Below are 13,851 nucleotides of genomic sequence, written 5' to 3' on the forward strand. Positions count from 1 at the left end.
TTATTAACTGGCACTTTTTCTGGATCTAGGTGATTTGAATAAGGGGAATAATATATTTATAAGGGTGCCAGAAACAGAAGGAGTTTCCCTGTGAACATATCAGGCAATAAAACAGTAAAAAAGTTAAGGCAGTCGTGATACCAAATAGTGCATACTGCTAATATTCTGTATTTTTCATCATATTTGAGTTTGACACTTGCCCTATCTACAGGCTACACATGATTACCCAGCGGTTTGAACAGCTTTTTGACGCAGCCCCGGAGGTTTCACTCGGATATTATTCTCTCCCGGCACGTCCCACTAATGATGCGAGCAATATGTAAATGCTGGTGTTATGTACTGTATAAGCAGAAAGACCTCAAGTGACAACTTATAAAAGGATGTCTGAGGCTTCCTGTGGATTCGGAGGAGAGCTTTTCCACAACTCTCACTAAACTGGAGCGTCTATAATGCTGAAAAACTTCACTTTTTTCAAGAAAGCAAGCTCACCCAATGTATCCACAGACAATAAAGCCGTAACTACTCCCTGCTCTGTCTGAAGGAGTTCAGTACATCAGCTTCACCTCCACTGCAGCAGCGCACCACGAGGATCATGCAGCAGAGCATCTATAAGCGGAGGCTATTAATCATTCATCCACAGAGGAACTATAAATCCTTAATCAGATAGGCAGAAAACATGGTCACACTCAAGGTCACACTTAAATAATCTCTGTATGAAAAGCAGCTGTGTGTCCTGACTCATGGTGAGAGCAGTGTGTGTGTGTGTGTGTGTGTGAATGTACAGTATCTGTTTTATAAGAGACAGTGTAGTGTTTACATGCAAAGGAGGACACACTAATAGTATCTGGCAGTTGTGGCCCAGATCCTTACTGTTTCTTTGCCCTAAAGCTACATTTAGTAACGATAATAAAAATAACTTTTTGGTCGTATTTCACTACATCCTGACTGAAGTACATGAGACAGACGAGCCGCGAACATCTCTCTGCCTCCTTTAAGTGCTCCACATGGCGTTTGCAAGAGTCTACCGCGCCCAAAAGATTAAAAACAACAACAACAACCAATCAGATGACGAGGAGTCTCCAACGCAGCTGTCAATCACTCCCCTGCGGCGCTCGTGAAGTTTGAGACGCCTCGGGGCTGATTGGGGGTTTGGCTTCGGGTCAGGTGGAATCTTGCAAATGGTTTTATGAGCTGCAAAAAGAGGCAGAGAAACCTGCTTTTTGTTCACTGATTACCTGGATGTGTGTGTGTGTGTGTGTGTGTATGACAACAATTACCAACCAGAGCTTTACAAGGTGAAACATCCTGGAACGGAAGATGCTCTTATCTTAGCATGAAGGAGAAGATGAATGCTTAGCTTAGCATAAAGACTGGAAACCGCTCGCTTGCAACTGCTGTCAAAAAAAGCAAACTAGCTTATTTTACTCAATGAAACCAGCCCGCTAACTGTTAGACATGCATAGGTGTCAGAAATTTCACTCCAATTCTGGGCAGTTTTTCTTGAATTAGGAATTTTTTTCGGGACAGTTTCTGCACAATTTTCCCTCCAATTCCAGCTCCGGTGTCTGCCATTCCCCTCCAGCTCCTGCTGTGTTTGCAGCTGGAGATGATTAGGTGCCTCGGCGCTCGTCCTTAATGGAGTCTCCTCGCGTTTCGTTATTTCTCCTCTCTTTTCCCACAGAGAGTCAGAGGAGGTCGACCTTTCAGGCAGGAGGAGGGGAAAAAAAAAAAAAAAAAAAAAAAAGAGGGCATACGGTTGTCAAGACAACAGTCGGTGCGGCCCGGCCCACAGATGAAGAAGAAGAGGAGGAAAAGCCAGAAGAGATAAAGATACTCGGGGAAGGGGAACAACTGAATGTAATGAAGCTTAGCCGCACATCTCCAAATATAGAGCGAGCTTCCTTCACACAGCTGTCTGCGCTCGGCCGCGGGAAGAACTCCCCGTCAGTGGGTCACGCTGGCTGCACACTGTGTGCATGACACACACACACACACACACATCTCAAAGCCCTGTGTTTCAGAGTGCTCAACAAATCTCCCCCTTTTTCAGACGACACCTCTGTTCTTTTCTCCGTCACTGACACCCGTGAATCCGTCGGTGTGATCTGATCTGTCTCTCGCCCGCTGTCTCTCTCCTCCCCCACCAGAGATCTGCCTGCTGACCCGCGGCAGACGGACGGCCAGCGTGCGAGCGGACACGTACTGCCGCCTGTACTCGCTCTCCGTGGACAATTTCAACGAGGTGCTGGAGGAGTATCCCATGATGAGGAGGGCCTTCGAGACGGTGGCCATTGACAGATTGGACCGGATAGGTAAGACCCACCATCTGGTCTGTTTCCCTGCACCGCGGGGGGAGGCAACTTTATGTTGTATTGTTTGACAGTCAGTTACCATAAAGCATGTAGTTTTGTTGCTTTCATTTGAGCAGAAGTGAACAGCGCTTTTTCAACTCTGATATCCTTTTCCCACCAAAATAAGAGCATGTATGCTGCAAAAAGAAGTTAATAGACGTCATTTCCATTGCTAGTAACACTTTCAGCTGATTGTTTCTTCTTCTTTTGTGTCACGTTTGATGTCACAAACATTTGAAAATACATTTAGTGTTCATCAAAATACTTTTATTTAGTTTCTGTCATGTTTTTTTTTTTTGATTGACTGACGTCTGACTGGAATCTGGCGGCTTTGAGTAGAGCACATTCATGTTTTTCTTTACGTTAATAAATCATAATAACTGTCCAAATCATCTTGAGATCCAGACCTAATTCATGGGCGATTCAGGATAATCGGCGCTACGACGCTCAGGTATACGCGGGCTCTCGTCTTCATAAGCAAATGAGTCATTCAGAAGATGGATTGAAGCGTAAGGAAAACGCACATTCATTCATTCACACATTCATTTATTCAACGTCTGTCAAAACCCGGCGCTATCTGACAGCTGTGATTCCCTGAATGAGGCCGACGTGGTGAAGATTATTACTTATTATTCACGGCTGTGAATCATTTCATTATCTAGCTTCTTGAGTGTGAATGGAGTGGATATACTCGGCATTTTAAAAAAAAAGAAAAGAAAAAAGCAGTGATTAAATAAGTGTGACACTTATTAATATCGTGGTTAAAAACCACAGAGCAGAGTGGTTCAGCGACTCTGCTCTCTCTCTAGACTCACTGATTCTGTATAATTTGCACACACAAACATGCACAGACCTTGTTGCTTTGTCTCGGCCACGCCTTGGGATCCCCTTATTGTTGAAGAGTAAACACAAACATGTTGTTGTTCTTCTCCACCGTGCAAACAACTTTCCCCGCCCATCACCCCCCCCCCTCCATCGCCCCCTCCCTCCGAGGTCAGCGGTGCTGCCGATGTTGCGTCGCCCTGTCACACGAACCCACTTCACATGTTGACAAAAAAGCCCTGCATCCGCCACCTGCCAGCTGTTGCCATAGCAGCCGGATTCCACACATGAGCGGCGTTCAGTCAGCGGCTCGCCGCTTTTTTTTTTTTTTTTTTTATGGGGGGCGGCGGCGAACATGTCTGCTTCAGGACCAAATCCTCTCCCTGGGAACATGACGATGTGTTCCTCTGTTGACGACAGACATGATGGACCCTTCGCTCTGAGGGTCATCAGAAGCCTTGTTGAGATTGTTAAATATTAAACACAGACGTGCCGATGATGGCGAAAGCTTTGGTACGATCGAGTGTTCGGATGCATCTCTGTGAGATCCTCGTTGTGAGAAAGCGAGTACAACCCAACGCTTCAAAAACATCAGCGAAATCCTTTAGTTTCATCACATTTAAGAAGTATTTTGTTGAGCATCGGTGACCAGGAGTGTTTATTCAGGATCAGTTCAGCCTGACGGACCATAATGACTCGTGTTCATACCCATAATGCATCACATTGTAAACACAGCTTGACTTGGCGGTGTTACTTCATGATGAATAGCAGGCTCTGCATTGAGCCCCAGCTAACTCGGGTGAATGGTTGACAGTGGAGATACAATTATGTTGTGTGCTGTTCGAGCGACGCTATTGGCCGTAGAACCGTACACGCTTTAATTGACAGTTTAAGTTCACCAAATTCTAACCAATAACCATCAATAAAGACACACGCCATGAATGAACTCTGTCAAGTCCCTGTGTCTTGCTTCAAAACATTAAAACGGTGCATTTTATTTTCCTGTTTCTTTCTTGTCCCCAGGCTAAATAGGCTAAATATTTTCTGTGTGAATATAAATATATTGATCGTATATGTTTGCACTCGGGTGTGTTCATCCCTGCACGCCTGTGCTTCGGTCCTGTTCCCTTCAACCCGCACAAAAAATAGTCCCTCCCCCAAAAGAAACGGTGTACTTTGAACACAGTCTTTCTATGAAGACGTCTCGAGGATCCAAATGTTATCCCTTCATTTAGCACATGGATTAAAAAAGTAAGGCAACGAGAAAAACTTCAAGAAAAGGTTCATTTTGGAGAACGATGAGTCGAATGACATTTACTGGTCGGAAGACTAGCAAGGCCTCGCATGTCAAGTGCCATCAGAGAGTTATTGTCCTCGGATGCTGCATATCATCTCTTTGCCATCCGAGACCCCCCTGAAGACGGACCCACGACTGTTTCGGTGCCACCCGTGAACCCGTTTCCCGCTCGCTCCGGAGGAAGTGCCTTGAAAGAGTAGACCTGGAGGGGCTTCCTCGAGGAAGAACTCTCTCCGCCTTGAAGCCGGGGCTTCTCTTCTGCCTCTGAGCGGCGGTCATCCCGTCGTCACCGAGCCTCATCTGTGCGTGCTCGGCTGCACAGATGGGAGCCCACGCGGCGTGTCGGGAGGGCGCCGGACTCTCCACAGTCCGGGTCCCGCCTCCTTTCGGTCCTTTCTCCTTCTGGCCGGGACGTCTGTCCTCCTCTGTGACCTCTCGAAAAATCTCGTCTTCGATCCCAGCTGCGTCTGTTGAGGAGAATCCAGCAAGAAGAAGATGACGAAAGGGGGTGTTGCCACGAGAAAACGAAGCATCCTTCAAGGAAAACTCTTTTCCTCCTCCTCCGTCGTCATCTGAACCTCAGCCGGGCTTCAGATGTGGAGAGATTGATGCGCATCAAACCATCTGATTCCACTTCTTTTTTAACTGGATTTAAGGAACGCGGCTGACACATCCAGGGTGTGTTTGCATCAACTTGCCGTTGATTCACAGAATCATTCCCCGAATCCGCTCCTTCTCTCTCTTTTCGTCAAGATGGACGTCTCTGTGTACTTCCACCCTCCTCCATCTCCCTCGCTGGTCATCACGTCAGCGACGGAGAGAGGTGCGGGGGGGGAGAAAACTTGTAAATTTAACTCTCAGCGGGTTTCCGACGCAGCAGTCTCTACACACACACACACATCTTCCTTATACCTGACAGCGGTGAGAACACCCGCGGGTTTCAACCTCGCCGCTTTGTGACGCACACTCTTGTTTGCTTTTCCGCGCCGCAGCCTGTGATGAACCGTGCGAGAGGAGATGGGATGTTTCTCTCTCACACTTCCCCGCTGTGACGTCTCTATCTTCCATCGCTCCGCCCGGCTGTAAACTGGGAACGTGCTTCTTTTTTTTCCCCCCAGATAAAGTGGGATTCAGTCGCCGGGCGAAATTTAGCAGCATCCTGGTGAATTCACCATCCGATTCCATGTTGTTTGTGTAGCCCAATATGACAAATTTGCCTCGCAGTCGGTCCAACTAACAGTATCCTAACATGAGGAAGGATCCCTCTTTCCATCGACAGGGAGGCATAAATAAATAAATGCTCCGGCAGCAGACTCTCCCGCTCTGTCAGTCCTGAGGAAACTCTGCAGAAACACTTTCCCCCGTATCCTCACATCGGGGAATCAGTGCAAAATATACGGCTGTGTATTTATCTTTCTATATGTGTGTGTGTGTCAGTGATGGATTTTGTGTCTGGAGGAAATGTCAGCTAGTTCCATATATAGGCTACACTATCCACCACAGCCAGGAATAGACTAAAGGATGACGGTAAACAGTGAAACTGTTATTTCTGTGTCTGGTAATAAAGCGAGGGAGGATTATACGAAGGGGAGTGAACTTTGCTTGTCCAACTTTTCTCTTTTTTTTTGTTGTCTCCTTGTCATTCGCAGGCAAGAAGAACTCGATCCTGATGCACAAGGTTCAGCACGACCTGAACTCGGGGGTTTTCAACAACCACGAGAACGAGATGATCCAGGAGATCGTCAAGTACGACCGGGAGATGGTTCAGCAGGTGGACGTGCCGCGGCCGCGCGCCATGTCCGTGACGCCTCCGCTCCACGGCGGGGTCTTTCACTCCCCCGGCTCCTCCGCCCACCCCCAGATTTCGGCCATCGGCACTCTGCAGCAGGCCGTGGCCATGAACTTTTGCAGCCCTTTGCAAGGGAACGCCATGGCGGCGGGGAACCTGCAGTCCCCCAGGATGCTGAGGAGGTTCCAGGTGCTGGAGAGCGTGACCGGCAGCCCCGTCTCGGCCTCGCCGCTGCAGTCTCAGCTCCTCGCCTCCGGTGCCTTCGCCCCCGTCTTCTCCAGCCCTCCGTTCCAGAGTCCGCTGGCGCTCGGCGGCGGCGGCGGCGGCGGCGGGCGCTCGTTCCAGTACGGATCCGGCGTCCTGGCCGGTCCCGCCTCGGGCTCCCAGCTTTCCCTCGGCCAGCAGCACGTGGCCAGCCCCGCCCACCGGCCCAGCGCCCACAAGAGTACTCACTCCCTGCAGATGGGCGGTTTGAGCCAAGACGCCAGGGCGCTGTCGGCCTCTCAGCCCTCGCTGCCTCACGACGGGGCGCAACCCGGCGCCCCGAGTCCCCCCCAGTCCGCGCGGGTCTCCTCCTCGTCCATCGGACCCCCTCAGACCCCGTCGGCTCACGCGGGCTCCCGGAGCGCTTTACCGCAGAGGGTGGTGCTGCCCCACCAGATGTCCGCGGGGGGCTTCCCCGCCGCCGCCCTGCCTGGTTTTGGGGCCGGCGCAGGTGCAGGAACAAGTCCGGGGGACTCGGGACTACCCAAGAAAGACTCCATCGTGAGCCTACCGGACACAGACCACATCAAAATCAGATCCAGGCTCTCCTCAAACTTGTGATCGTATTTAAACTCTCGTGGGGGAGTGACTCGACGAAGAGGCTCGACTGCAGGAGCACAGAGGAGGAGAGGAGGATCTGTTGTTTCTCCTCCAGCTCCTCTCCTCTCCAGTTGGACTATCCGAATGTATGAACGTCGAGTGTGAGCGACGGCAGGGAGGAACTGTTCGAAACACAGCGGCTGTGCGGTGACTTTTGAAACTGCAGCGTTTTGAGACGTTTGCACTCGCAGAAATCGTAGTTGCACAGTAGCGCTAAAGTAGCATCCTCCCGTCTCCAGCTCCTTCATTAGTCATCTCCGTACGGGCATATCTGCTTCACGCTCCTCTCATTCACCACATGATGCAAACTCGGGGTCGGGCGGGACTGAGAGAACATCAGGGATATCCGAAGCCGGCACTTTTCGTTGGGTTTAGCGACGGCGTGGAGGCTGCCTGTAAAACCAAGATCTTCACACTAAAAGCATCGCACGTGTAGTTTTTCGGGAAGAAGTCATAAGATGTTCTTCTGGCGTTTCTGTGTCGACCAAATTTGTGAGCACAAAATTGAATCATTTTGTATTATCTGAATATTTGAAAGGGAGTTGCTTGCAGTGTTGAACCCACTCAGAACGATCCCTCAGCTCTAATGGAGCTTTAAGCTTTTATTTTATTTTATTTTTTTTTTAGCTCGACGGCTTTAAAGCCACAGATTCTCTGTACAGTTCAGACCTGTGACTCATCGACTCTGTTTCCGGTAGCAAAAGGCAGGAAAAGCCCCGTTAGACCCCTGCGGTGTGTGCCCTGTACAGTTAGCACGCTAAACACACTCCTATTTCTTCTCAGGAGTCGGTGGAGACGAAAGCAGATCAAAATGACGAGGAAATAGAAACCGGCGGCCGGAGAGGCGACTCCAGTTGCTTGTGTGTTTTTTTTGTTTGGTGACATGTCTGCCATAACAATATGATAAAGTAATTATATTTCAGGGCTGTCAGCTTGTGTTTTGTTCCCCCAAGTGGCCAAAAACCTGATTAACGCAGCTTCAACATTCACGAGTTAACACGATCCAATAAAAAAAAAAAAAAAGTAAAAGACCCGTCGACACAGCAGCAGCTTTCGGCGTCTGACTCACGGGGTTTATGGGCTGTCGTCATGCGAGGAAAAATATTCTATTGTCTCTTAGAAGTTATAATTCACTGCCAGGTACATTACAAAGACGTTTTGTATGACTCCAAAAAATGTAAATCCATCCAAACCCACGTAATCAAAACCACTTATAAAATGCATTCTTTTCTAACCTTGCATCTCACATTTCTTGCAGCAGCAGCAGTTTTTTTTTTGTTTTTTGTGAGTGGGGGCAATGTGTCACGATGCCAAAGTCACGCAGAACACGAAACTCAACCTTTACTGTTAAAAAGCGTCGAGGTCAGCGCAGCGGCTCCGCCGGACGTGTGCGTCGCCGTGTGCGCCGATACGATACACGCCGCTGATTTGTGTCCAAAAGAGTTACGAAAGAGGGGGAACCTTTCCGTCCTGGACGTGTCCCTCCGTTCACCTCGGCTCATTAAGGCCCGGACCATTACCGGGTAATGAGAGTGGGAATTGGAATCCCTCGGGCCTGTTCGGGACTATTAATATTCTCCTTCGATTGGGTTTCATTATTCATTGCCGGCGATGAGTTCCTCTTCTGTGATGGTTTTGCATTTTCATTTTTCTTTCACTTTTCAGTTGCTTTGCACCTCCAGAGTTCTGCACGGGACGCAGGTGAAGGTTTGTCAGCATTTTTCTGTTTCATTGTGTTTTTGTCTCATCAAATTATGCCCAGTGGAACCAACGTGGATGCTGGGATATAATCCACGTAGAGGCTCGCCATGAGAAGAGCGTTTTAGGACAAAATAGGTTTATGGACACTTCATCAGAAGGCCCAGAAGAGAGAAAGCATGACATGTGGCAGCCACTAAACCTAAAGCAGATATTAATAACTGAAGTGCAATGACCCTTAACGACCGTCGCAATTTCAATAAAAACCAAAGTTTTTTTCGTATGCAAGTGTTTCGACATGTTCAGCCATGAATGACTCGTCACGGACCCAACGATCAGAGAATACATGGAGTCCTGTCGCGCTGATGGAGATGCAATATTTCACCTCCGGATTCATTTTGTCTGATGGTTTTCAGTCTGTTTTTTGGGAGGAACTTGAACGCGATCTCACATTTCATGTCTCCGCTCTTTGCTGACGATAACTTGATTGACATGGTTGTTATTTCTGTGTGTAAACGTCATGTAAACCAGACTATTTATGCATTTATTTAGCCTAGTTTACTGTAACTGTAGACATACTGAAAAAGAAAATGTTTGAAAAATGGAATATCTTTTTAATCTTTGACAACAAAAAAAATGCATATTATCATCTGGTATGAGCAGATATTACTTGAACATAATAATTAAAGCAGAACAAAAGCAGTTTGCGTTAGACGAGATGTATCACTTCTTCTTCTTCTTCTTCTTCTTCTGCAGTCGCTCACAGGAAACCACCCACAGTTTGTATAATCCTGTGCCAGCTGCCGCGAGGTCTGCATGGTTTCTTCTATTGTGTATTATTTATTTATTAATCTAATCTCCATTAGCAAGTCCTGGCGCTTTGACCAGTGCTGCTTTCTGACTTCCTCCCCTCCCACGCCGGCGCAGCACCCGACATCTAAAGAGCGTGTCGCCCAGAACTCTGGAAATGCACTTTACTCTCTTATTTTGCATCTGAACAAACATAGTGTTATATATACAGACATATGTATTGTATCCTATGTAAATGATGTCTGGACCGCACACATGCAGCATCATCATGAGGCAGCAACAACGTGCTGCATCATCATCATCGTCGTCATGAGGCCAAGTTGGGAGCTTTTTCAAAATAGAGAGATCCTGATTTTCCACAGTTTCTGCAGAGTTAAAACTATATTTCATTCCAGCGCGTCTTCGGGTTCATCGATGACGGTGAAGTGTGGAGATTCACAGCGTTTTAAACAGGTTCATGATGCGATTACTGGTCTCCAACTTTGTCACAAGAGTACATTCAGATGAATTATCTCATACAAATAACTCCAGAAGAGTTTTGTTATACTATTTCTGTCTTCAACAGGATGCAGAACATTATCGTTTAATACGAAACCGCGATCAAACTTTTCATTTTGTAATTTATTTTAAATCCCATATTAGTCGCACAATTTGAGATTCTCTGCATCGTAACCCATCCTTAGTCGTGAAGGAGCAGTCGTCGGCTTCAGTGTCTTGCTCAAGGACACCTCAACATGCGAGCGATGGGGATGGAACCGTCTACTTTGTGGTGTCAGGTCGAACACTTCCCCCCCTTTATGAGCTACGAACACATGATCTCCTTTACATTCCTGCTTTTCCTCGCTCTAAAACCTCTTTCTCGCTGCCTCCATCTGACCCCAGACCTTTGAGGTGACGCTCAATAATCCAGCGACTGCGTACAAAGCACTGCAGGCGGGATGACGTCCACGCAGGGCTTAACAGCCACCGCCATTTCCCTGGAATCAAACAAAATAGTGCAATCAGACACGTAGAGGGCGGCGCAAGAGGGTGTTTTTCCTGCATCACGTGTGCCGAGCAGATACGGCAGTCTCCACATACATGTACAATACTCTGTGTGGCTGTGAAAGAAACAGCCCTCATTCAAATGTAACTTTCAATACACGTACGCGGGACATGATTCCACTGCTTCATGTTTAAGTAAATATCCTGAAGTCGGCGTGTTGGAAGAGCATGAAGATCATTTCTGCATCTTCTCATAGCGAAAGCTGCTCGTGCAGTAAAGCCACGTGACGGTGACGTCGCCGCTTTCTGTTGGTCGTCACATGACGTGTCAAAGGTACGACGGCCTCTGCATCTTTGTTATTGATCGTTCGCGTTTAATACCATCTGATTATCTGCCTGATTATTAATATAGAAAATACCCTTCAAACTCAGTAAAAGATTGCAATATTACTGGTGTGGTACAGTGGATTCATATGTTGTGTTTTCATGCTTTCATTATGAAATGTGACTTTTCTCAAAGCCTTTGTATGGGTAGTATATATTTTAGGATGCAACCGGTTATCTCTTAATAAAAATATACATTTAAAACGTCTTAATGTTATTGTATTGTATGGCATAAAAATGTCAAAGAAACTCTGGAATATAGTCGTCATAATATAATATGCCATATAATGGAATACAAAATGGATGTCGTAGAAAATGCATGGTGTAGTTTGTGTTAAATTTATAGTATAGTGTATAGTCACTAAAACGTCATAGAATAATATTCCAGAAGAAGTGTAGTGAAGTATGAAAGTCAGAAATAGTTAAAGTTAAGCTTTAAAAAGTCAATCTGTCTAAATTTTAAAAAAAAGTCCCAGTATGTAAGAAAAAAAAACTAAAACTAAATCACAGTATTCCATAAAAATGTCAGAAAAAATGTTTGATATAAAAGGTGATAGTATAGTCTGGCAGAATAGTAAGAAATAATAATAAAAAAACATCCTAGTTTAGTATCCAACAATTCCTTTTTTAAATAATAAAAAAAGCTATTCATTATAAACGATGAACAACACACGTGTAGAATGCCCTAAAAAAATGTTTTAAATGTCATTAAAATACGTCATAAAAAATGCATTTCATAAAGTCATAATGTGCCAAAAAAAATGATTGAAGCGTCATCGTATGAAGCATGATGAATAGCTGGAGCTTCACCTCTTGAGTCCTCACTTAACCGAAGAAGACGAGCTGAACTAACCTGCAGCTCTGCAGGAGAGGAAACTGAACGTACATCAAACGTTTATTGTGGGAGTTTAATATAAAAAAGCTTAAACGCAGACGCTGCTGCACATTTACTTCTTTCTGGGTTTAATGTAAAAGCTTATTTACTTAAACCTCCACAGAGCCGAACAGCTCCTCTGAATAAACACCTCAAGAAACATTTTACTACAAAATGAAACAAGTGTATGTTTGTATTATTTAAACATCAAAAGAAATACCCCCTTTAAAAAAAAAAAAGAAGCCACTTCAACTCTTCTAATCAGATCCAGTTCACTGAAGCAGCTCTGCATCAGGCCCAGATGTGTGTGTGTGTGTGTGTGTGTGCACCGTGTGTGTGTGTGTGATGCTTGATAATCAACCCATCACTACCTGTCAGTCACAATAAAGGTCAGACAAAGGAAACTCACACACACACACCTGCCAACACTGCACCACCTGTCTCTCTCTCTCTCTCTCTCTCTCTCGCTCGCTCGCTCCCTACACCTCCCGCTCTCCCCTCCTGCTGACAGGGCGCTCTGGCCCCACTTGCCCCCCCCCCCCCCTCCCCCTCCTGAGTGCCGGCCCGCTCCAGACGCCGCGGGGCAGCAGCAGATAGGGCCGGGGCGACCCGGGGACCCTGGCGAGGAAATCAAAGCGCTCTCGGTGGGAGCGGAGTGGTCCAGATATGGAAGAGTGGCTTCAGAGCTCCGGCACCTCCGGAGCGACCTGATGTTCCTGTGGCTGGAAGGAGGAGGTGCGGAGTCACCCGGAGACGTGCGGGACAGTCACATGGCATCATGTCAGCAGACAATGTACATATGGAAGAAAAAGGTCGTATTCCACATATTCTGTCAAGCAAAAAGAAATGATAATCAGCACTTTTTAATGTCCTTTTTCTGGCCGTGGTGGGCTTGAAGAAGACCTGGACGAAGAACATGACGTCACACAGAAACATGACGATGGACGCCGGCTGCTGTGACGAAGACGTTCTGGAAAAAAGCAACAGAAATCCCACCGAAAATAAATACGTGTGTGTGTGTGTGTGTTTGTGTTTGTGTGTGTGTGTGTGTGTGTGTGTGTGTGTGACCAACTGCATCAGGAACGACCCCCAAAATGGCTTCCAGTGCTTTTTTTTAGCCGTTTTTTTTGTCTGTTTGTGAACCGATTTTTATCAAGACAATAAGTGTCACAAGCATGTGAGAGGCTTCACAGGTGTGAGGCGTTGAGGTCAAAGCGAAGGCAGAGGTTAAAGGTCAGGTGAAGGGGGAGTCTGGAGGAAAGGAAGAAGGGAACGGACGGATTTGGCGCCTGGGGAAATCTAATTGTATGATAATCTCTGGGTTCAAAATAGGTTTGGAAAATCTGAGCTTAAAGCTTTTAAACTCAACTCGCACTTACTTTTTTATGAAAGATTAAGGCCATCAGTATCGCCTTTTCAGCATCCCCTACAGAATCCTCATCAAAACAAGGCGTTAAATCTCCGGAGAGGACCCGCAATGGGGAAAGCGTCGGACTATTTCCTGCAACGGGCGGCGGCGCGTCACCGCAGCCCTCTCATCCGACAGCAGACATCCTTGGAATCACCCCAGAGAAACCGAGACGGGCCCACGCAGCCGCCGCTGTAAGGACATCTTCAATATCCTGTTCACTCCCTCGGCCAAAGTCAACGCTAGTCTACGCCCCCAACAAACACACACACACATACGTTGAACCCAACAATTGTGTGTGTGTGTGTGTGTTCCCGGACCTGCACCAATACCGCAACATGTTCTGCCATTGCCGGTATTTTTTTAAAAGCTAATTCAGAGCCGCCGCCGCCGCACAGCCACGGAGTCACAGCTATCGATCGAGACACTGAAAGCCCTCTGGCACCGTGGCGGCTCCTCAGTGCGCGGCTCGGCTCATGTTGTGCAGCACTCTTTCCTTCTTTTTTTTTTTTGTCTCAGCCGTGTGTCACAGATAGAGTCGTGAAACGTTAGAGGCCCATGTGCTAAGTA

General features: G+C 47.0%; 1 protein-coding gene across 4 annotated transcripts in view; it reads left to right on the forward strand.

The window, feature by feature from the left end:
* Positions 1-9,516, forward strand: part of hcn2b (hyperpolarization activated cyclic nucleotide-gated potassium channel 2b) — a 43,120-nt gene extending 33,604 nt beyond the window's left edge. For 3 of the 4 annotated variants that reach the window (XM_068591535.1, XM_068591533.1, XM_068591534.1), the window contains 2 exons: positions 2,148-2,312; positions 6,120-9,516. In XM_068591535.1, the coding sequence (XP_068447636.1) occupies positions 2,148-2,312; positions 6,120-7,084 (1,130 nt within the window). In that variant the 3' untranslated portion in view covers positions 7,085-9,516. The remainder of the gene's footprint in view (positions 1-2,147; positions 2,313-6,119) is intronic. The other variant, XR_011078322.1, reaches the window with a different exon arrangement.
* Positions 9,517-13,851: the final 4,335 nt, after the last annotated feature.

This window comes from Clinocottus analis, unplaced genomic scaffold (genome assembly GCF_023055335.1).
Source record: "Clinocottus analis isolate CAN_PGR_092001 unplaced genomic scaffold, fCliAna1.0.p SCAF_25, whole genome shotgun sequence".
NCBI lineage: Eukaryota > Metazoa > Chordata > Actinopteri > Perciformes > Cottidae > Clinocottus > Clinocottus analis.